A 22,798-nucleotide genomic window follows, 5' to 3' on the forward strand; every position below is an offset into this window, starting at 1 on the left:
TTTTGTTATTATTTAAACGTTTATTTTACCAGGACGTCATTAAAACAAGACGAATACAACAAACATAAATATAATATTTTTGAGAAATGTAAAATGCAGCCGCTTTCACTATTGAACATGTTAGAATAAGCGTTTAACAATTACTTGCAGTTTTCAACCGAGACACTCCATCAGTAGTGTAAATTGTGTTATGTTCCATCACTTAAAATTAAGGTTCCTATTACCATAATGTTCTTTCATTTTATCCATAAAACGTTAAATTAGTTTTTGATAATTTCCATGTAACTGAAAAACTTATAAAGCATTTTAAAGTTTGACTTGGTCATTAAAATACGTCTCACAAATGCGCAGCTTATCAAACTGGGGGTAATTAAAACTTGTTGCCTAGCGCATAGCAGCGATAGCTACACGTAAAGCACAAGGATAGTGGCTTCCAAGGTGGTAACAATTTGCTATTATTCTTATTGTAATTCATTACTAATTCGTTTTTTGATATTTGTGCTTCTTCACGATTACACATTTAGAGTTAGTGCATTATCATGTAAGTTAACCTTCTTGCCTCTTCATAGTTTGTCCAGCATATTGCTTAGAAATTTGATCATTTTGCGATTGTAACGTTTAATCATGGGAATTATGAGTATTTCTAGTATGCCAGTTAAAGGAAACTTGCAGGGAGTAAAACGAAGTTCTAAAAAATGGCTGGACTTGTTCTCGATACTGCACTGGACAGCACTGTTCCTTAATATCTTCCTATTTTCAGGTAAGTACTTTTACAGTAATCTTAATTAACTCTCAAGTTACCTGCGTTATTGTATTTGATGCAAATCTTAAAGATTTTCATGCTTATAAATTTAACTGTTATTGTGTAAGAATAAATTTAAACAGTTAATAATGTGCCTAAGTTTTTTTAGTGTCTGTGTGTAATGAATTAGCGTTATTTATTTATTTTATTAATAATCGTTACCAAGCTACATTTAAAAAAAGACTTTGCTTTAACGTTTTTATTAAGAAAAGAATGGAATGTATCTAATATTCCGTTCTCCTAACTAATGTAACTACATTCATTTTATGATGGGAAAATCTTTAAGTGATTCAAAACGTATCACATTATGCAGTCCATTTAATAACTTTACAAATGGTAGCTTGAACAACAAGGTAAAATTTTTGCATCATAATTCAAAACGTCCTGTTAACAAATGTGAAGAACTAGCAGCCCCCCGTCTTGGCTTCGCCCAAAACTTACTAAATGAATCACCGTAGTGTGTTGACATGTAATGTGAAACATTTTCAGTTAGAAATTTTGCACATATTCCTGACACATCTCAGAATAAAAATCTTATTAAAAACATATTTTTTTGAAATCCATATAGTTTATTTGGTCAAATAATAAGGTGTACAAATTAAAAAAAATAATTATGCTGAAAAGTACCGTGCGTTCTTTATGCCATAAAATAATCGATGGCTATAAGAAGCCGTTGATTTACAGTTTCTCCCGTGTAATTCACGAAAACAGCTATTTTTTAAAGCTGTTAAGATTTTAAACCGCCAAAAAATTTATATTAAAAAAAAAATTTTTTTTCTCATATCTCACAACTTTATTACCAGAGCAACAAAGTCCTGGACCTTAAACCCTACATTTTTATTGCCACAAAAACACAAATACATTTTCTACTCATTAAAAAATCTGAAGTAGGATCTTTAAAGATTTCAGAGATTGCTGTGAGAGTACAATGAAAAGCTGATCTCTCACGTAATGGAGTCTTTAGTTGTCGATTTTGACGCTGTTGTTTCAATCTCGATAAATTTACTGCGTCAGTTTTTTGACGCCTCAAATTGTATTTATTAGATACATTTGAAGTTTTCATTACAATATACCCTTTTGCGACTATTGGCATGCTTATGACCTTTATGACCCCTGAAGGCTATTTTCAGTCAACTTTGTTAATTTTAATATATTTAATGGCTAGGTAGTTCGACGTCCGATGGCCCTAAAAAAGACCGGTGAGCTTCTTAAGTTAACTCTTTCTTGACTGCAGTGAACAGAAATTGTGCCTGGATACCTCAGGGTGATCTTCTTTGGCTTGCTGTTGAAGACACAGACTGATTGGGAGAAAAATTACTAAGTCCGAAGCTTTGGGGCTAGTTGTAGTGCTCTTTCCCAACGTCTCCCGGTATAACGTCGAAGACGTTGGTGTCTAAAGCACCTTTTTTATTTGCAGATTCAGTTGTTTTGGTGATCTTAGATGGGGAGATTGGTTAGTGATACTTGTCCAGTGGAGGCTGTCCCGTTGGCTCAAGTTTTTTTTCCTTCATAGCCGTTATAGGTTTGCCCAACGCAGACCTTAGAGACGATCAGTGATTCCTGGTTGAATGCTTAGAGTCGAGAGGGTAGTATAGGGTCGTCGGTCACCGGGTTTTCCAGCCTTGCGAAGAACAACTCCGCAGGTGACGTCTGCTAGTGAATGGCTGACTTGGCTTAATAGTGCCCGTCTTAATATAGTCTTTTAGTCGACGAATCGTTTCCGGAAATGGTAATAAAAATGTATTTGTTGGCAAGGTAGTTTACACTTAGGTGGATCCTAAAAAGAACCGATGAAATTGATGGTTAAGTAGGGAACGTAAATACTTGTAAAGGCCCTAAAAAGCGCCAGTGGTTAAACTTCCAGGCTATTATTTATTATTATTTCTGATAAAAAAGAGCTGGCGGTAAGCGCGTTGAGGACGTGACGAGGAAAAAGGTAGCCATTGTGGCTACCCGTGCCTCGTGCCCCTCAGAGCTGTTTTCCGTTGCTTACATTTGTAGCCACAAATTCTCTAACTGCACCAGGTGAGATGGTGGGACTGCCACACAACTCTAAAGTCTGAAGAGTTGGTAATATGTCTCCTGGTATTGTGGCAGAGACGGCATAGGTTAGAAATAATTTTTTTTTTTATCGCACTCGTCGAGATTCAGGGTGAATGGACGTCAAGGTCCCTTCCCCCTTAGAGAAGAGTGTCGTCCGTAACCGGGATACCCAGCTGCAAGACTATCATCAGCATTCTCTGTACAGTTCGTTGAACTGTCGAAGCTCGACTACAACACCATGGAGACGCTCCATCCTATTATAACCACACTTATTTAATTATGTTGCAGGTAGCTTCGATTTTATGTCGACGCCACCTAGCGGATTTTACTGTACTAAAGTGAAAAGCTGGTGTATTTTTCCAAAACTTTGAGCTCATTTATTGCTATTGTTATTAAAATTTTAAAGATAAAAACTATACTAAAACCATCTAGGAAGTATCATGAATCAGTGTGCAAAATTTCAACAAAATCGGTTCAGTAGTTTTCGCGGTTAGCGATTACAACGGTTTTAGCGCTTTTGCTTTATATATTAGTAAGATATGCTTATTTTATACAGTTAAAAGAATTTGAACCTAACACGTAGTTCAGCAGAAATGCATCTTATATTTCAAAATCCATCCACGAAGTGCATTGATTGTTCTGAAGTCAATATATCCTAGTACTTCATTATAATGATTCAATGTTACGAGAAACTAAAATAGTTTAAGAAGTTTACATAAGGCTACTTAAAATACTACATACGGAATAAAACGCACAGGCTGTTTACTTTGTACATGATAAGTATAACTGATGAGCATTCCATCAGTATAGTAGAATTAATATGTGGTGGTAGTGAATGAAGTTTGTAAAAAAATTTACAACGACAAAGTCTACAAATCGATATGGTTTACTCATAAGTAGGAATATTTTTATGGGACGCCTGGGCCATACATTAATTGTAGACTACAAGTTTTTGTATCCATGGTAATGGATTTCATACAGTTATAGATTCCTAATTGGTGAAATTTTTTCTTTCGTTACTAACCGCTAGGTGCGTAGCACGCAGTGCCTCCAGCACAGCGTCGAAAAAGTGAAACTCAGGTGCCAAAATGTGTGCAGATGACAGATGAGAGGAAAAACTTAAAAAAACTTTGCGGGTCAAAACAATTTCATGATTACTCAACAAGTATCTGTATATATACACGTTGATAGCGTCGTCTGCAAGTTTTCGCGACCAAGTTGCACTAAGTGCTTACCGTGGACACTTAGATCATTTTGCCTATCCCCTAAACCACCTACATCTATAGTGAAAAGATTATTTAATGAAACAAAATCATTACTATGTATAAAAATATCTAGTAATGTGATACACACATATTTGTAGGTACATAAAGATATGAAGATAAATAAACACAAACAGGTATGCAAAAGCAAAAGCGTTGGTATAAAATCTTTGATGTAATCTTAAAAACTATAGACACAATAGTACTCGAGTTATAAAAATCCAATAAATGGAAAATAAACAACTTAAACAAATAGAAAATTTGTTTCTGATGGATTTTCTTTGCGTCATTTTCAACAGTTTGCATACTGTAAGAAGTTGGCTCAAACAATAGTTTTTTTTAAACACTTGTTAAAAACGGGGTCAAAAATCTGCCATGAGCTCCTAATATATAAACCCAAAACTGTAAATTTACTTGAGATCTCAATTTTTGACATATGCGTACCTAAACACTGTGAAAGTACGTTTCAGTGTACAAAAACGGGCAGAACATATATTTAAACGGGTATCCCTATATACTGAAGCTTGAACAAATTTTTTTACGCCATAATTTATAATTACAATTTTTTGACGTGATTTAATTTTTTATAACTCGGATTTATATATGCATTACCTCTTGTTAATAAAATATCATAATTATCAATTTTTGTACATGTAGGTTGCAATGGTGATAAGCCCCAGCTTCATCCCAACGTCACTGAGTTGGAAATAAACGAAGGAGAAACCTTGGAAATAAAATGCACAAGTAATGAATATGTGAAGTTCTATTATCCAGATCCTTATTATCCAGGGGGTGTAAGTTAAACAGATTTAGTATACAGAATGTTTTAATGCAATGTATTTTTTTCTGAAATAAATGCGAATATTTCATATACGTCAATAGATAATGAAGTCTCATTATGACATTTATCCAAAAGAAATGAGCAAAAATAAAACGTTTTTGAAAGAGTCAACTCTTATTGGAGACTCTGGTTGGTATGGTTGCGCTAATTTAAATGAGAAAATCGCCCGCAAAATAAGTAAGGACACAAATGACCCAAGTATCAGTTGGATGTATATTTATGTTAAATGTAAGAATTCTGATATTAACATATTTTTAACTGAATTTTACTAGCTAAATAAAATTTAATTTACCAGCATAGTTACTAAAATTTAAGTAAGATAATTTAGTGTATTTCATGTGTATTTTTACTTAGCTAAAAAAAGTACTTTCATCCAACCAAACCGGTATGGACTTCTATTCCCTGTAGTATGTTTACCTTACTTTGTGATTCTTCCGTGCCGAACGACTTCGCCTAAAATCAACGTGACTCTAACAACAAGTGATGCTGTAAAATTAACTTTTTTTTCAAACTTGTGTATTTATAGAAAATTCTAATATTAATGACATACTATACATAAGAAATTGCAGGAAATTATTTACAGAAATGCGTTTTTTGATCCTAAAATTGGTTTCATCCTACAGAATGTAGGATTTAACAGTCCTGAAAAACGATTTTCCAGTTTAACTTGTAAAGCTCATGATGGTGATATTACGACAAAGACGATGACATTTTCCAGAAGGTATTATAGCGGTTGCATGAGCAAACCAACTGTAAAAATAGAAGGACGGCAGACAGTTTTGGTGGGCTCTCCATTGACTGTTAGCTGTACAGTAAAAGTCTACGTAGAAAGTTCTAACATTGTCTCCTGGAAAACTCCACAAAATTCGGTAAGAGAATTTGAACTTGTGTATGCACAATTCTTGCAGGCATTCATACAGTAATTAAGAGTGTGTATATTATAATATATTTAAATGTTTTTGAAAACAATTTAATAAGTATAAGGATTAGTCCTCCAAATTTATTTTGGTCCAGATGCAAGTGGCAGAAAGTGATATCAACGATTCCGTAACATCCAAACTTATCATACAAAATGTTACTTTTGCGGACGAGGGTAATTACACTTGCCAAGTAAGATCTTCGTATAAGGAGCATCTTAGTACAAACATATTTATAGAAGTACACGGTTAGTTTTATGAATCACTAAATTTTAAAATTTTTTATAAATATGGAAGCAAAAACTTAAGTTTGTCAAACGTATCTCTTGTTACAGATCAAAATTCTTATATTTCCCTAACATCTAATAACAGAGACTTAATAGCTTATAGCGTTGGTCATGTAGTGTTGCTTACAGTTAAGATTGATGCTTATCCACCACCAACTATCTCGTGGTAATAGCTGCACTTTCATCCAGTTATAAATGTGTTCCAAAAATCAATCATTCATAAAAACTTTGAGCATTAAAGATTAAAATTTTTAGGCTTACATCAAATGGTACAGAAATTGTTTTTGGAAAACATTTCCGTTTGCCTCAATTTAAACGACGATATCAGAAGTATCCAGAGAGTAATTTAATGATATCTAATGTTCAGTTGGAAGATGAGGGAATTTATACTCTCCGAGCAAACAATACAAATGAAATAAAGCTCTTGAATTTTTCAGTGAAAGTTTACGGTAATTTTATTAAAATTCTTACTGCCATACCATTTAATGGAGAAACATTACACTCACAAAGCCCATTCTTTATGTAAATAACAAATTTTTTGCGTTTGCAGAAAGGGCTCATGTTATATTTAATCAAGTAAAACGCAAGTCCTTTTACAGTCTTAACCAAAGTGCAAGGTTTGCTTGCCTAGCCACTGGCCATCCTGCACCAAATATATCATGGTTTTACGAAATGTGCCCAAATTATTATCCTACGTATTATTGTAAAACCGTAGAAATTAAGGTTTGCTTTGTTTATATATATATATGTATATATATGTATGAGTGCATGAAAAAATTTAAAAAAAAGAATTAATGTCAATTTAAAACTGATCTCACATTCCAAGGGTGAACAAAGTAGAGATGGGACGTATTCAGAGTTAAAAGTAAGCATGGGGTCGTTTGGAAAAATTATTTGCAAGGCTTGCCATGCCTACGATTGCGACTCGAAGGAATACAATATTCAAATTACCGGTTCGCAGAATTTTTATCAACGTTCTGGGGTCTATTTTTATTTTTAAGAAAATTTTTCAGATTATTTTTTTACATATCGTTTTCCAGATGGAGTCGACGATGCGCCTTACGGAATTATAGGTCCAGAAGAAGCATACAGTGGTGAAAATATTACTCTTATCTGTGCTGCTGTTAAACATGACCATCTATCTGTAACTTGGTTAGATGACCAGTTCCAAGAGATAACTAATTCTGGTAAGTTTCAAATTACTTTCTTTTTAAAAAATTTAGTTTCTGCAAAATGTTCTGCTTAACCATAAAATCAATACTATTTTAATTGGATTTCAGCAAAAGTGCATGTTTCTTCAAAGCAGACTAAATTTACTATTCGTAGAGAACTTGTGATCTATAACATAAGTCAATCTGATGAGAAAGACTATCACTGCAGTGTAATGTCTTATACAAAGCCAACCAAAATTATAAGTTACCATGTCAATTTTAAACGTAATTAAATTTTAAATGTTACCTAAATACGTAACTTTACACATTCTATTTAGAAAAACAATATCGGTTAAAATGATTGAAATTTAAATAATTATAAAAAAATTGGTTATCATTGTTTTTATTTTTATTTTATGTAAACAAATGACATTTCTTGACAATTATATTATGATAACTTCCAATTACATCATGTTTATCTTTGTAGTTCGGAAGGAGCCTTATTTCATAAGAGATAATATGAATTCTACCAGTGCAATCGAATTAACAACAGATGCTCGAAATATTATTCATTTATTTTGTTTTGTCGGAGGATCGCCAAGACCGAACATCACATGGTACAAGGATGATACACTTTTGAATCTTTCGGAGAATCGATTGAGCCTTGTATTTGATCATCAAAAATTATTTGTAAGATATCCAGTGGAAGATGATAGCGGTAATTATTCCTGTCTTGCTGAAAACCGATTCGGGAAAATAGAAAAATATCGAAAAGTCAAAGTAACAGGTAAACAAATCAGTACATGTGTTTATTTTTAAAAATCTCCTGTTTAAATAAAACAATCCTTCTATACTAAATTATTTCGTCACAATGTATTGTATACAAGTTAGTATCCAATTTCTTCTCAAAATTGAATCTAACATAAGCCATTTTACATAAAAAATTTAAGGCGGAACGACGCTAATGCTTTTTAAATCTTTGTGTAAGAAAATTAGAATTAAATTACTTTATAATACTTAATAATGTGTATTAAAGAGGAAGGCTTGTTTATCTATTACTTCGAACTACAACTTAATTCTACTTTTTTTAGTTAAATAATATAACAATGAAATAAAATTAATAAAATATTTTATAACATATGTTATTAAAAGTATCAATAACATACATATTCTTCAGCTTTAGTGTACATCTTCACTTTATATATAATGCAATGTTTTGAGTTTAGTATAACTCAATCATTTTAACATTGTTATGTCACTGTAGTTTGAGGATCATTTTTAATTATTTAAAATATCTTAAAAAGTATGTTACCTTTCACATGCGTTTTGAATATTATAAAGTATATTTACCAGGCTAACTTAATACTGGGAGAAAACTCTCAAACGTTTTTATTGATATTTACGAGATCATTAACTTGTTTTCTCATATTAATGATAAGATGATTTCGTACCAATCTGAGTTAAACGCACCGAATTCGATACTTTTATTTTAATATCATCATATTTTATTAAAATTTTATCAAATCTCACCAAGTTTACTTGAGTTTTAAAAAATAGTGTTATCACATTCGTGTATACTATCAAATTGTGGTCATTTTTCTAGGTATATCGTTGATCTAGTTTGTTCGTAATAATTCAAAAATATTTCAAATACATGCGACGTATAAAAAGATTCACAATAGAACCAGTTTTATGATAAATTATTTTGATTTATAGAGTTTGAACAAAGAATTTTTGTTATTGTTGTTTATTATTATTCTTAAAAATATCATCTACTTGTATTTTTAAATCCTGAGCAATAAAGACATTTTGTCTAAGACGATTTAGTAAAAGTTTAATAAATGCTAAATTATTTGAACGAAAAGCTGTATTGGCTACAGAAGCACGTCTAGAAAAATTACAAAGGCCCTCTATGGACTCGCAGACCATTAAATTTCTAATTCTTGTTTATCATACACGATTATACAATTGACCATAAAAATCACTTTTACTGATATTTTTTTTTTTTCTTATATTTTCACTGAAGTTATTCAGTAACCCCTTCATTCAGGAGAAAAAAACATTTTTTCTGGCTTTACTAATTACATAACAAAGATGGGCAAAAGTACTAAGGCTGCGGTTTTTAGTCTGCAAAAAAGGCCTACAGAGCTAATTACACAGTGAAAGAATGTGCCTTAAATACTCATTACATTTACACAATACAATTACACCTTCAAACTAAAAAATGTGTATCGTGCGCATGAAAGGATTATATATTCAAAGAATTGGGACGCAGACAATCATTGCAGTAATGAAAAAACATTACTTTTATCAATTTTTCTTCATATTTTGTTAAGATATTACGAAAAAAATTATATTCGGATATGTATTTTATAAAATCAGTATCAATAATCCTTCATTCACGACCTAAACAAGGTCTCGAAAACTTTTGGATTAAAGAAACTCTGAAACTGACTTTTATTTATTAACAAGAAAACTGAGCACATCAAGAAAATTTTATTAAAGATGTATTTATTCTTAATAAATATTTAGCAAATTGTCGGGTATTAAATCAAATTAAAGACAGCACTAGAAAAACCTATAAAATGATACTAAAGTTAGTTTATATCTTATTTACATCTAAGTTATACATTATAGAAACAATCAAATTGTTGAGGTATCAAATTTAAAAAGTATAAATTACTTATTAACACTATGAAAATAGCTTATGAATTTTTAGAATTGTTTCTTTAATTTTCATGAACAATTTAATTAATGAAGTCGAAAATTGATATCGTTGTTAAAAAAGTTTTCTTCATATTTTCGGATATTTTTCAACATTAAAGTCTACCGTTTTTAATTTTTTATGGCTTAATTTTGACCTTGCATCAAATTTTTTTGATAAAAATGTAATTAATATTTTACTGTTGTGCATCGCATTCTCCTTTTTAAATATATATTTCCAATTAGTAAAGGCTTATTATACACAGTGGATACTTATATCTCATATACTGCGAGTATAAAAAAGAGTATAAATTGTTCGATTATAGCTCAATTGTCAAACAGTAAATTCGTTTATAATAAATGTTCTAAAAGCTTCAGAATAGTAGGCTGACCTTTCTACACGATTGTGTTATCTTGGTTTAACACCAAAGCTGCTTTTTTTTTAAGTTGAGAAATAGTTTTCTGAATAATTTATAGAAACTTTTACAACGGATAATATTTATATAATATCAATCATGATTTTAGAGGTTAAAGAACGTTATCTTTAATATACAATGGTAGTTTGTTTCATCACAGTTCTTATTTTACCTTCTGTATACTTTTGTTTAAAAGTACAACATGAAAAGGTAAAATAATGTTTGGTACTAAAAGTTCTAAATAATTCATAAAATTTCTATAAATATCATTAATAATCTATTAATTGTAAAAAGATAATGAGGAAGCAGCTATCAAAAGCTGGTTTGGCTAATTTTAAAGAAGGAGACGTTGATTTAATAAATCCAGAACTAAAATTTAACGAGCAGGCCGAGTATCTTCCATATGATAAAAAGTGGGAATTTTCTAGAGAAAAATTAAAGTTAGGTATGAAACATGAGTTTACCGTGTAGTAATAGCTATGATAACTAAAATTAATGGACAAATTGTGATATTTGAGATTACAGGGGAACAGCTGGGAAGTGGAGCTTTTGGGGTTGTAGTAAAAGCAGAAGCTTCTGGCATATGCGCCACCGAGCCTGTTACGATTGTGGCTGTAAAAATGGTTCACGAAAATGCTGAACCAGTTTATATCCGTGCTCTTGTAAGAGAACTTAAAATTATGATGAATCTGGGGCAACATTTAAACGTCGTGAATCTTCTCGGCGCCTGTACAAAAAATGTTGCAAAACGTTGGAATTCTCATGGCATTTTTTTAAATAATAGTTGACACTTTTAAATAAAAAGCAATTATTTTGTAGGTGAATTTTTAGTGATTCTCGAATCGTGTGCTTATGGAAACCTCGAGGACTATTTAAGATATCACAGAGGAAATTTCGTAGACCAAATTAATCCATCTACGGGTCATATTGATTCATCTATTAGACAAAAATTCACAAGGTACTTATTTTATGTTCGTATTCTTCCAATTAAAATTTGAATTCATAATAAAATTGCAGGCTGCATGATGGCACAATTTTTGTCGTCAAACATGCGCCATTTTTTCCATCATGATGCGATAAAATGCATGATCAATGGTAGTTATGCGTAGAAAGTAAAAACAGTATTATATTTTGTTTTGAAAAGTATAGTTTCAGATTTTTCTAAAAATTGAGCATCGGTCATACGTATTTTGACTTTGCTCTATCAAAATGACATTTCAAGTTGGTTTGATAAAATTTATTAATTTTTTTGAGTGGCTGTATACAAGCACTGCGATGACGTTATCAAAGTCTTTTAAAGTTTTAATTAGAATTTTCAACAAATAGATAACAGTTGATTGAATTATACTTTTTGTACTATATGAGAAAAATATGGCACTGACAAACATATTTTGTTTGTTCCTTTGTACTTTAATATACTTCAAAGTGCGTCTTTCTCTACTTATTTTTGATTTAGTAATTATTGTAGATTAAAGCTATTTGTTAATGTTAATTATTAAAAAATTAAATACTGAAAGAAAAATGATAATTGAGAACTGTACGCTTTTTTACTACACAGATGATGACTGAATGAATCATATACGTATATATTTACTCTTTTTAAGAACTAGAGCAAAAAACGTGGATTCAGAATCATACTGTCATCTAAAAACGGCATTCAGCAACAGTGATGCAAACCTTCCCTTTACCAAGGCTCAAAACTCCAACGATTCTATTGAGTTCCGTAGTGCCTCTTACTGTGATGATTTACAACCAAGTTGGCGTTCTAACTACGAAGGCAATTATCGAAACTGGAATGCTGAATGTATCTGCTCCCATGACCTCCTCACTTGGGCTTATCAGGTAGCTCATGGCATGGAATATCTATCGAGGAAAAACGTAAGAATTTGTATACAAAACTACTACTCGTACATACTTTGTCTATTACTTTACTGGTGTTTCTACGTGTACAGGTTTTACATTGTGATTTGGCTGCCAGAAATGTTTTGTTATCTACTAATAACATCGTTAAGATTTGTGACTTTGGTTTAGCCCAGACGTTGTACAAAGACATCAATTATACGAGGTTACACGATGTAAAATTGCCGTTCAAGTGGATGGCCATCGAATCCCTCAGGGACGGAGTATTTTCGACTAAATCCGATATTTGGTCATTTGGTATTGTGATCTGGGAGTTTTTTACACTTGCAGAAACACCATACCCAGGCATGCAAGCCTTAGTAGTATATCAAAAACTCATTAACGGATACAGGATGGGCCAACCAAGATATGCAACAAAATATCTGTTAGTGGAAAAAAAGCTCTTTCATGTAAATAGTTTATCTTTTAAATTATCAATATGTTTCATTTATATATTTCTCAGTTACAATATCATGCTCAACTGCTGGGAGGACGAGCCAACTTTAAGACCATCATTCACAAAACTATCCAAAAATATTGGTATACTTTTAGATAAAAGTACGAGAGTGCACTTCGAGAAATTGTACCAAGAGTATGAGAACATTAATAAGGAAGTAGACTTAAAAAGAAAAAATGATTATTCGACAAATAAGTCTCCACCAGATAAGGTAGCACTTGCCCTGCCTCTACAGAACTATGAAAATCATTTGCTGCAGGTTGAAAACCCTGTATACTTGTGTTTGAACAATAATGAGAGGCTTTTAGCCGACACTCTGGGGGAGTTTGATAACTGTTTATGACAAAATCTTACATGTATGTTTCAAAGAGTTACTTTTAAAAACTGTTCAAAAATTTTGTAATAAACTAAAATGATATTATCAATAAGGTGAAATGCCACTTACAAGAAAAATGGAATCTGATCCGCAGTTAATTTTAACATTTTATTTCTTAGCCTACATTAAAATAAGACAAAATGTCACCAGCAGCTTATTAAATAAAAGTTTGCAGAGTTATAAAAAAACTACAACTTTATAATTCCAATTTATTTTGTTTTACTATTCCTAGACTTATGAACAATTTCATAACAAACTAAAGTTTAAAACAAAAATTTGTGCAATATAGTTTTATTTAAAAGTATCTTATTCTCTCTATCTACATTTTTATTTGAAATTTTGTTGAAATCAGAATATTGTTTTCTCAAGAATTTGTCGTACGCGCCACGATATTTTTTACATTTTCACGTTACAGTTTAACATTCGGAAGTATGAATTTCTGTAATATTGAATAAAGCATTAGTTAATTGTAGCATTTAAACTTTAAGCATAAATTAAAATCAAACAAGTGCAGTGAGTATTATGTTAAACGTTATAATGTTTGTCAGATATGCCACACATTACTTGTATACATTCCTGATTATGTAATAGCTTTGAACTGGTAAGCTTCATTACTGGGGTAACCTAGTTTTTTATTATATGATTCAATATTATCAGATTTTACAAAACACGTTTGTATATCGCTACTTACAATAAAATACTACAAAATTAATCGGATTTACAAGCCGGACACTTAATGCATATTAAGTATAACTATTGCATTTCGTAAGCACGAGTATGCTCAATATGCTCTTGTTACGAATTTCGGATAATTTGGCACCAAATTAAATTTAATTTGCACAAGTATGTTTCATATTGCAATTTTTTCGTTGCATAATTTAAAGACGAGCAAAGTGATGAAATCTACTTTTAATTAACAAGTTTTTATGTTTTGGTGTGACATAACATTTAAAAGTATATTGGAAAATGTTCATACTTGTTTGTGTGGGTATGCTACTATTCTATTAAATGAAGCTTTTGCATTATCATTGGAAATCCTTTTGTGTGTGTGTAATTAATAATGTGTTAAAAATACCACAATTGAATATTTATTACCTAGTGGATTATTTGAATAATATTAAGCGCTTGATACTAAAATTGCAGACAATCATGGCATCAAATAAATCAAAGGATATGCAGTAAAATTATTGTTAAACTATTACATCACTTGCCAGGCTCTTCTTTTAGTTATTTAAATTTAGATTGATTAAATTGTTTTTTCACGAATCCTACACGCATAAGTTTATTTATTATTTTATTTTGATAGTTACAAATAATTAGGCTGTCGTATTTATTTTCATTACCCCTTTGGTTCTAACCCATATGGTAGGAAACCAAAAAGTCTCACAATTTTTTCGGTGGGTTCAGTTTTACTCGGTTTAATTATAACTATAAAAAATTCTTCTTGGTACTCAGGAGGTCTGAAATGGATGTAGGAAAGAAATGGATTTGATGTTGAAATGAAATAGTAGTCATTTACAAAAGTTTTATTTTTTACAGTTCAACGTAGTTACTTCATATAGGAATGATCTTATTACAAACGATCAGTTTTATAAAATAAATATCATTAAATATTTACATTCTATTCCATGTTAAATTCACATGACTCAGGAAATTTCGAATAAACAATAAATTAAAATACATTCATAATAAAGAATTAAAAATCAGTATTAATAGATTTTTTTCTTTCAATTTGTACCAAAACAAGCAGTAAAAGTAAAAATCGATTTCAATTTCGTTAAAAAAGTATAAAAATTAAAAACAATAATAAAAATAATAATAACAAAAAATGTAAATAGATTTTTTTTTTTTATGTATACTAATTTCAAGTAAAAGTAAGAGTATTGCTAAGCATAATAATTATTGAAGTCATGCGTGGTTATACAGCATGGCTTATTAAAGTTTTACACACATACATACATACGCACGCATACCCTGCAACAAAGGTTGTTGAACGTCCTAAAAAATCTTTCTTTCGCTTTACCTCTTACAGTTCACTGTCTTCTTCTGGTGGTAAATACCAGGACGGTATCGGGCGCTTCTGCGACCTTGAAACAGCGGGTGGTGAGCTGCAGTCCGGCTTGGGTCCATCAGAGCTGTTGTTGGGTGGCGTCAGCGGGCAAGCCGCGGTGGCATCCGCATCGTCCAAAAGTGAATCAACGACTGGCTCCTGTGCCTCTTCTACTGGTCCCGGACGCTGAAACTTTTCAATATTTGTGATATTGACAAGTTTTTTGACGTCATTATCTTCCAACATTCATTTTTTTAGGGTAAGGCCAACCTTGCGTGCCTTGGCCTTACTAGCATATTTTTTAACAGAATGTCTATTGGTACTTGAAAAATACAGCGTATGGTAAATCACATGCATAGTTTTCACATAGTTTTATACTGAAGACTCAAGCTTCGCTGATCCTATATGTCCAATTTTAACAAGAAAAATTTATGCTAGAAGTTGGCTAACAATCAAAATTTAATGACTATTGGACATATTAACTCCAATCGTTGGTAGAAGTCTACCAATGAATATAGAGAACTACCTCAGCTTAGGGAACATATCTTTAATATATATAAGGTGATCTAATCACACACTACTGTCTCGAGGCGGTATTTCAATCGTCCTACTTTTTTTTTGCTCTTGTCTATGTCGTTTTCATTGTTCTAAGAAGCATTTTATCGTCACTTGATAGGAGGCAAAAGGTAATATTCTACTAAAGTAACATCTATTGACGTATAAAACGAGAAAAACTTCTAGATACTGGGTTCTCCGTAGTCGATTGCAGTACAAAATGTTATTTATGTTTTATTTGAGGGTTTTTTTTAGCAGGCAGATTTTAAAAGATCACTTTATTTAACAAAGGTATGTTGAAAAACGTTGGAAAAAAAAAAGATAAATACAGCAAGTGTAAGTTTTTTAATTAAAAACAAAAGTAAAATGCTTCGGCAATCCTAAGAAAAGTACGATAAGGTATCTACAGGTATCTTAATAAATTGGTTCAAAAACTTAAGGCCAAAAAATCGACACTATGTTCCCGGATGTATAGAAGAAAACAGTTTTGCCTCATTCTATTTAATATAGATTCCAATACTATAAGTTAGAACTAACATGAATATGATTTTGTTCGATTTTCAAATTGTGTTGGATCTTGGATATTTCATTTTGAAAGCAAATGTCCACAAAAGTTGGAATACTACTCCTTTTTAAACCCATGTGAGGATATACCGATTCATTAGTTTTAAGAGTCAGAAAGTCATTTTGCAAAAGTCAGATTGCTTTATCTTTAAGACAACGTGGGAGTTCGATTTATTAGACAGCTCTAACCACATTTTCGAACGGCTTATTCCACATTTATTATAAACAAAATACGCTTTTCTAGTTTGTCATATTTTTACTATCTGACTCTCTGATTTTGAATGAGATGAGTGTTACAAATCCGTATTGAAATAATAAAGATTAACATATTTAAACAGAAAGACTTATGTGTTAAAAGTCTGGAAATAAAATGTTGCGCAGCGTGCACACAAAATTTAAGTAGTAGTAGTAATTAGTGACGAGCAGAGTATCGTTTTTTTTTGTTAAAGCTCTGAAGCCAAAAATAAAGGTACACCAAAGCTATAAAATCTGAGATCGATGTTACAGGAAATATTCACGTAGGTCCTACAGTCGTAGTTGTACAAGAACTTGAAGATTCATCGCCATCAAAAGTAAAACTGAAGTCAGAAACATCAAAGAGAGAGGTGTAGTGCTATGTTCACACTATTATTATTGGACCCTGTGATTAAAAAATTGTTAATAAAATTAAATTTTACTTCTTTACTTTGAAAAATATGAATTCATATCGTACGAATGATACATTTTTTAGGGTACATATACTTACTATTAAAATAAATGGTATAAATACATTAATTACTTTGAATTACAGCAATAAACCGTCGTCAACTATTCTGACGAAAATGAAAAAAAATAATTACATTGATACTCTATAATCAAAAAATATGCAAGACTCCCGAGTAAAAAAACTAAAAAAAAAAAAAAAGCAATTCTATTGCTACCCTATAATTGAAAGTAGTGCATGACTTTATAAATTTAATGTATTTCATAAATGTTTTAGCCGTTTCATTGATAACCATAACACATTTTCTGATGCTTTGTACAAGACTGCAATTTAACTAAGTAAATGTCATATTAAAGGAGGTTTGGGATAAAAGTTCAAAAAAGTTCAAAAAAAGTTCAGTGTCAAAAAAGAGTATGTTATATTTGTACATACCAGGAGTGAACATGTATTTTTTTAGATTTTATACCAAGGAAATTTTTGAGAAAAAAATTATTAAATATTGACAGTTTGACACTTTTTGACACACAGAGTTCTTTTATAAGAGAACTAGCGGCCCCCCGTCTCGGCTTCGCCTGAGACTTACTAAATGGAACACCGTAGTGTGTTGACATGTAATGTGAAACGTTTCGGTTGTAAATTTTACATATTATATTCCTGATACTTCTCAGAATAAAGATCTTCTTATAAAAAACGTTTTTGTTCGGAATTCATAGTTTATTTGGTTAAATAATAAGCTGTAAAAATTGAAAAAAAATGTAATTATGCTGAAAAGTACCGTGCTTTCCTTATGCCATTAAATGATCGTTGGCCATAAGGGGCCGTTGATTTTTAGTTTCTCCCGTATAATTTACATAAAGGGCTATTTTTTAAATTTGCTAAGATTGAAAACCCCCAAAAAATATACTAAAAAAATTTTTTTTCTCTTATCGAACAACTTTATTACCAGAACAACAAAGTCCTGGAGCTTAATTTCTACACTTTTTATCGCCACAAAAATACAAACACATTTTCTACTTATTTAAGAAACTGATGGATTTAAGAGATTACTGTGAGGGTACAATGAAAAGCTAAACCCTCACGTACTGGATTATTTATTTGTCGATTTTAACGCTGCTGTTCCAATCTTGATAAATTTTCTGCGTCAGTTTCTTGACGCCTGAAATTGTATTCATTAGATACATTTGAAGTTTTCCTTCCAGTGCAACCACTTACGACTATTGTGACCCTTAAAGACTATTTTCTGTCAACTTTGTTAAGTTCTAATAAGGTAAAATGGAGTATAGTGGGACAACGCAGAAATTGCAGGGTAGACAGGAGAAGAAAATCATAACTATGGTAAATTTATTTGTCAAAAAATATCCTCAAAAACATTTCCTAATATTCCTTTATCTTTTCACTAGATAAGACTTCCAAAATTGATTGTGGTAAACGTTCTAGTGAGAATAAAAAAAATATTTTATCAAGCTGTCCAAGCACTCGTTTGATGCATACATCTTAAATAAAGCATTTCGCCCATTTTAGATGTGACATTAAAGTTGACTATCAAGATGATATAGGGTAACTGTGGGTATCACTGGCACTTTTTTGACTTAGGCTACTTAAATGTATGGTATTAAAAAGAAAAATGTATCAATCTAATACATTTTTTTTTATTATTATTAACTTTTTTTAATAACACACAATAAATGATTTTTTAAATGGACATAAATAAGATCATATTATTAATAATAAATATTTTTGTGAACATTCAACATGCTCTTATTACTGACACCATGCACGTATAACTGGCCCCTCAATACTGTTTAAATTTGAATTACTGGCCGTGTTATACTTGCAAATATAATTTGTAACCCTTATCACGTAAAATCACAATAAAATCTACCTAATCTAATAAAATATTTGATAATCAAAAAAAAATAATAAGATTTAGCTATCAATGTGTTTTAATGTTTTTTGCACTTCGCTTATTTGGTTCTACAAATCTTTTTGTAATTTTCTCTTCTCTGAAATTTCTTCTTATGATTTATTTTTGTTCAATTTCGTTAATTTTTTTTGGTGTGCAACAAGTTTGGCCTTTTCTTTTTTGATTCTAGTTTGTTGTTTTATAAAATTTTTTAGAAGGCCAAGACAAATACTGAGCAAGAGGCTTTAGTGGTTGATGACTTTGTTAGGTCAGATTGCTGTACCTTACCGAATCACTGCCAGTAATTCAACAGTAGCGAAAAATATTGTACCAAATACTGGTATCAATATTTAAAAAAGAAAAAACATTCAAAATTAATTTTCGTTGCATTTATCGAAAAATTAAGGTTTTTTTTAATTCAATAAATTGTTTCTTGTGTGATTTTGCCATGTTTATTAATAAAAATACCATTGAAAGCAAGTCGCTTTTTGCTGTAAAATTCAATTTTTTGGGAGAGAATCACACACCTGTCTATGTTATCATTGATAAAATAATTCAAATTCATGTTTCGTACTAATATGCGATTGAATAATGTTCGTGCAGTTATCTACTTTACGAAAAAATTTTTTTGTATATTCATCATCATAAAATAATTTTGTATGTATTTATTCCTATAGACTGCCAGCAATTAGAGCAGTGCCAGTTATACCCACAGTTACCCAACCGAAAATAAATTTTTTTTCGTACGTTCAAACTATTTATACGTAATAATATGACACTCAAAAACAAGTTTTATTAATTAGATTTTAGAAATAATTACTTCGTCATAAAATATAGCCTGTCCTAGTATACCCTTATTTTCTGCAAACACCATGTAGAAGTGGGATGAGGCTTATCATTGCTGTCCTACTACTACATCCTTTTTAGAACGAAGTTCTTTATGTCGCGTACTTGGGGGGCTGGAATTTTAAAACCGACAGATTTGATGAAACGGAAGTGGCTTACCGGAAGTCTCTTCTTATCAAGTTTCTCCCCTTACCCCTTTCCCCTCACCTACAGTTCCCTTCACACTTTCCCTCACCCCACCATATATCTTTTTTTTTTCTATATTATAGTGCTCTACGTCTGGCTCCTATAATAAGGGCACTACTATGGGCACTTTGCACTTGAGAATGGGACAAGCAAAGGGATGGGAGGCCTCCCATTACAGGAGGGGGGTAGGGGGAAATGAGTCAATTTTTGCTGCGAGAAGGTCGCCTAAGCCCTCCTCGAGGAGCATTGCGTGGTGAAAAAGCACATGTGAAAGTCACAGAGGTACTTGCCTGAAAGTCGCACTGGCCGGGAATCGAACCAGGGTCTCCCGCTTGCCAATCCATGACCTAGCCGACTGAGCCACCGCGCGCTCCACCATATATCTGTCAACCGTGCCGCGCTACTCTCCTGCACACCTTTATCCACCATTCCCCTTCACACTCCCAAGCAATGAATTTTTAAACGAATTTTAATTTTATTTTCCCACAATAATTTTTCTTTAACTTAGAAGTTTTTTCTTTTATAAGTCTTTAAAAAAAAAACACTTTCAGTTAAGAGATTTGCACCCTCGACCTCCTGAATACGAGTTGGGTACCTTACCCACTCTGCTACAAGTGCTGCCGACTACAGAAACTCGGTTTTTTGCATGACGTACTCACGAAGTTCAACTATCGTGAGTACTGAACTAAATTTTCTTATTTTTTTTTATTCATTTTTCAAGTTTTTTTTTCAGTGAACTACATCAATGAATACTTATTTTTATAGAGCTTCGTTCTTTGTATGGGTCTGGCGACCCCCTTGTTACCTGAGAAATTGTGTGTCTTTATACTCATGTCATGTTTAAAGAACTTCGTTCTTACCGTGGGTCCCATGATCCATTTATACCCCCTGGTTTGTTTCTTTTAATTTTTTTTTTTTTTTTCATTTTTTTTTTCATTTTTTTTTTTCATTTCTTGTTTTATTTTTTTTTCATATTTCATTTCATTATTATTTCATATTTCATTTCATTACTTTTTTTAAAACTTAGTAGTAGTGGGACAAGTACTTGACAAGACCAAATTCGATTTTTAACGACTGTGATTTCATGCTTTTTACTATAGTAATCGTGTGAGTTTCATTAGTCTAATCTTTAATAGTAAAATCAAACTCAAATATATTTGTAGGATTAGTAGTTCAGTGAATGACAGCATTGTTACCTGGTAAATAGACATAATCTAAAACCTAACCTTAATGCAATCTGTATTAATCCATCCTACTCTATGCAAAAAAATTAATTTTGCAGAAAATGATATACATTTTCAATAATTAATTTTCATCATACTAATATTGAAAAAAAAACTATACGAAATCAATACCTCTGAAAATTGTCGACAGAAAAATACAGGTATTAGTTTACTCACATAATATTTTCATTTGGTATTTCAGCCTTTAAAACTTGCTTCTTATCTCCACAGAAGAATCAAATAATTCTCCTTTAAAAAATATATTTTTAGTAACCAATCTTAATTTTAAGATCTAGAATGAAGCAACTAAGGAAAACCGACCCGTGTCAGTTGTTAATAGTTTGATACATTACTTTAAAAAAAATTAAAATAAAAAATATTGAAAAAGCAGTAGGTTTTAGTAAATAACCAAGAAAAAAAAGAAATAAAAACGCTAAAGAGTACTAAAAAAATTTAAACAAGAAGTTTCAAAAGAGTAAAAAAACTGTTAGGAACAAAAATAGAAATTAACTTGAAAATCAAAAACTAAAAAAAAATTTTTAAATAAGAAAACTGGAATGCGAACAATGCGAACACGAACACCATTCTTACACTTGTTACTCAACGCCAGGGCAGTCTCCGCGGGTAGGACTGAGGGAGAGTGGCGACTACCGGCCGGCCCGAGCAAGTAGCGGTTCTGTCTAGTAACAGAGAGGGCTGCTGCTCTGGTTTTAACCCTGTCCAAATACTTATTTCTAGAAAAAAAGGGTAGTGCTGGCCTTCGCGGGTCAGTACGACACTCAAAAAGATGCAAAAATGAAAAACGTCGATACAAAACTAGTATCCCAGGCGGTAACCTCTCTGAGGGAATCCACCGGCAGTTTCGATCCGGTGAAAGCTCGGGTGACTGTCGCAGGCCCCACGGATTCAGGGGGGGGGGGGGCACAAAGACGTGTCTCATGGCCAACAGGGACTGCTAAATGTTTAATGGCCTTTTCTTACAGACAAAGGACGAAGAGGAAGCCTGTCGAGTATAGGCACTAACACCGAGGCAACAACACCGAGGACAGCAACGTGTCAGTATTTAGCAACCAGACCCGGGGGAGCTTGCCTCTTTAGAAAAAAGTGTTGCTATGCTCAGAGTAAAGCGACAGCAAGTTGCTGATAAGTCCAATCAGCAACGAAAGACATTACAGAGACGCTACAAATAATTAACGATAAGTACGGCAACACAGCGAACGCTGTTAAAAATGGGCTCAAAGCCGCGCTTAAGCATCTTCAAGAGGCAGAGGTGCTGAGAAAAGGCTGTCTTACTGAAGAAGATGTGTATACCAACGCTTGGAATTCGTCATTTGAATCCCTGCAGTGGAGGGAACAAAAGCGAGATAATTTTCGACGGCATGTACAGAAAAATAACCCTGAATACTGCCCTAAAAGAAATAGAACGAAGTAAAGGAAACAAGAGCCCATCGGACAGCCCTGAGAAACGCCAGCAGACTATGTCTTCAAAGAAAAAGAAAACAGGCAGTGGCAAACAAGAAGAAATTCCCCTGAATGAGAAAACAAGCCAGAAGAAAAAAGTGGACGCCACAACAACAGTAGTAGTGAAGATGGCTGAAGGACAGACCTTTGCAA

At 32.0% G+C, this 22,798-nt stretch overlaps 1 protein-coding gene across 1 annotated transcript; it reads left to right on the plus strand.

The window, feature by feature from the left end:
• Positions 1 to 624: 624 nt before the first annotated feature.
• On the plus strand, positions 625 to 12,642 carry LOC111643069 (vascular endothelial growth factor receptor kdr-like). Its single transcript, XM_089594776.1, has 13 exons — positions 625 to 760; positions 4,765 to 4,901; positions 5,572 to 5,817; positions 5,963 to 6,041; positions 6,703 to 6,875; positions 6,979 to 7,105; positions 7,193 to 7,339; positions 7,896 to 8,090; positions 10,948 to 11,151; positions 11,242 to 11,380; positions 12,027 to 12,300; positions 12,375 to 12,545; positions 12,613 to 12,642. The coding sequence occupies exons 1-13, from the start codon at positions 625 to 627 to the stop codon at positions 12,640 to 12,642; spliced, it is 2,058 nt and encodes a 685-aa protein (XP_089450902.1).
• Positions 12,643 to 22,798: the final 10,156 nt, after the last annotated feature.

The sequence above is a fragment of the Copidosoma floridanum genome, unplaced genomic scaffold (assembly GCF_036245765.1).
Source record: "Copidosoma floridanum isolate Cflo_tuat_1 unplaced genomic scaffold, Cflo_Japanese_pri ptg000021l, whole genome shotgun sequence".
Classification (NCBI taxonomy): Eukaryota; Metazoa; Arthropoda; class Insecta; order Hymenoptera; family Encyrtidae; genus Copidosoma; species Copidosoma floridanum.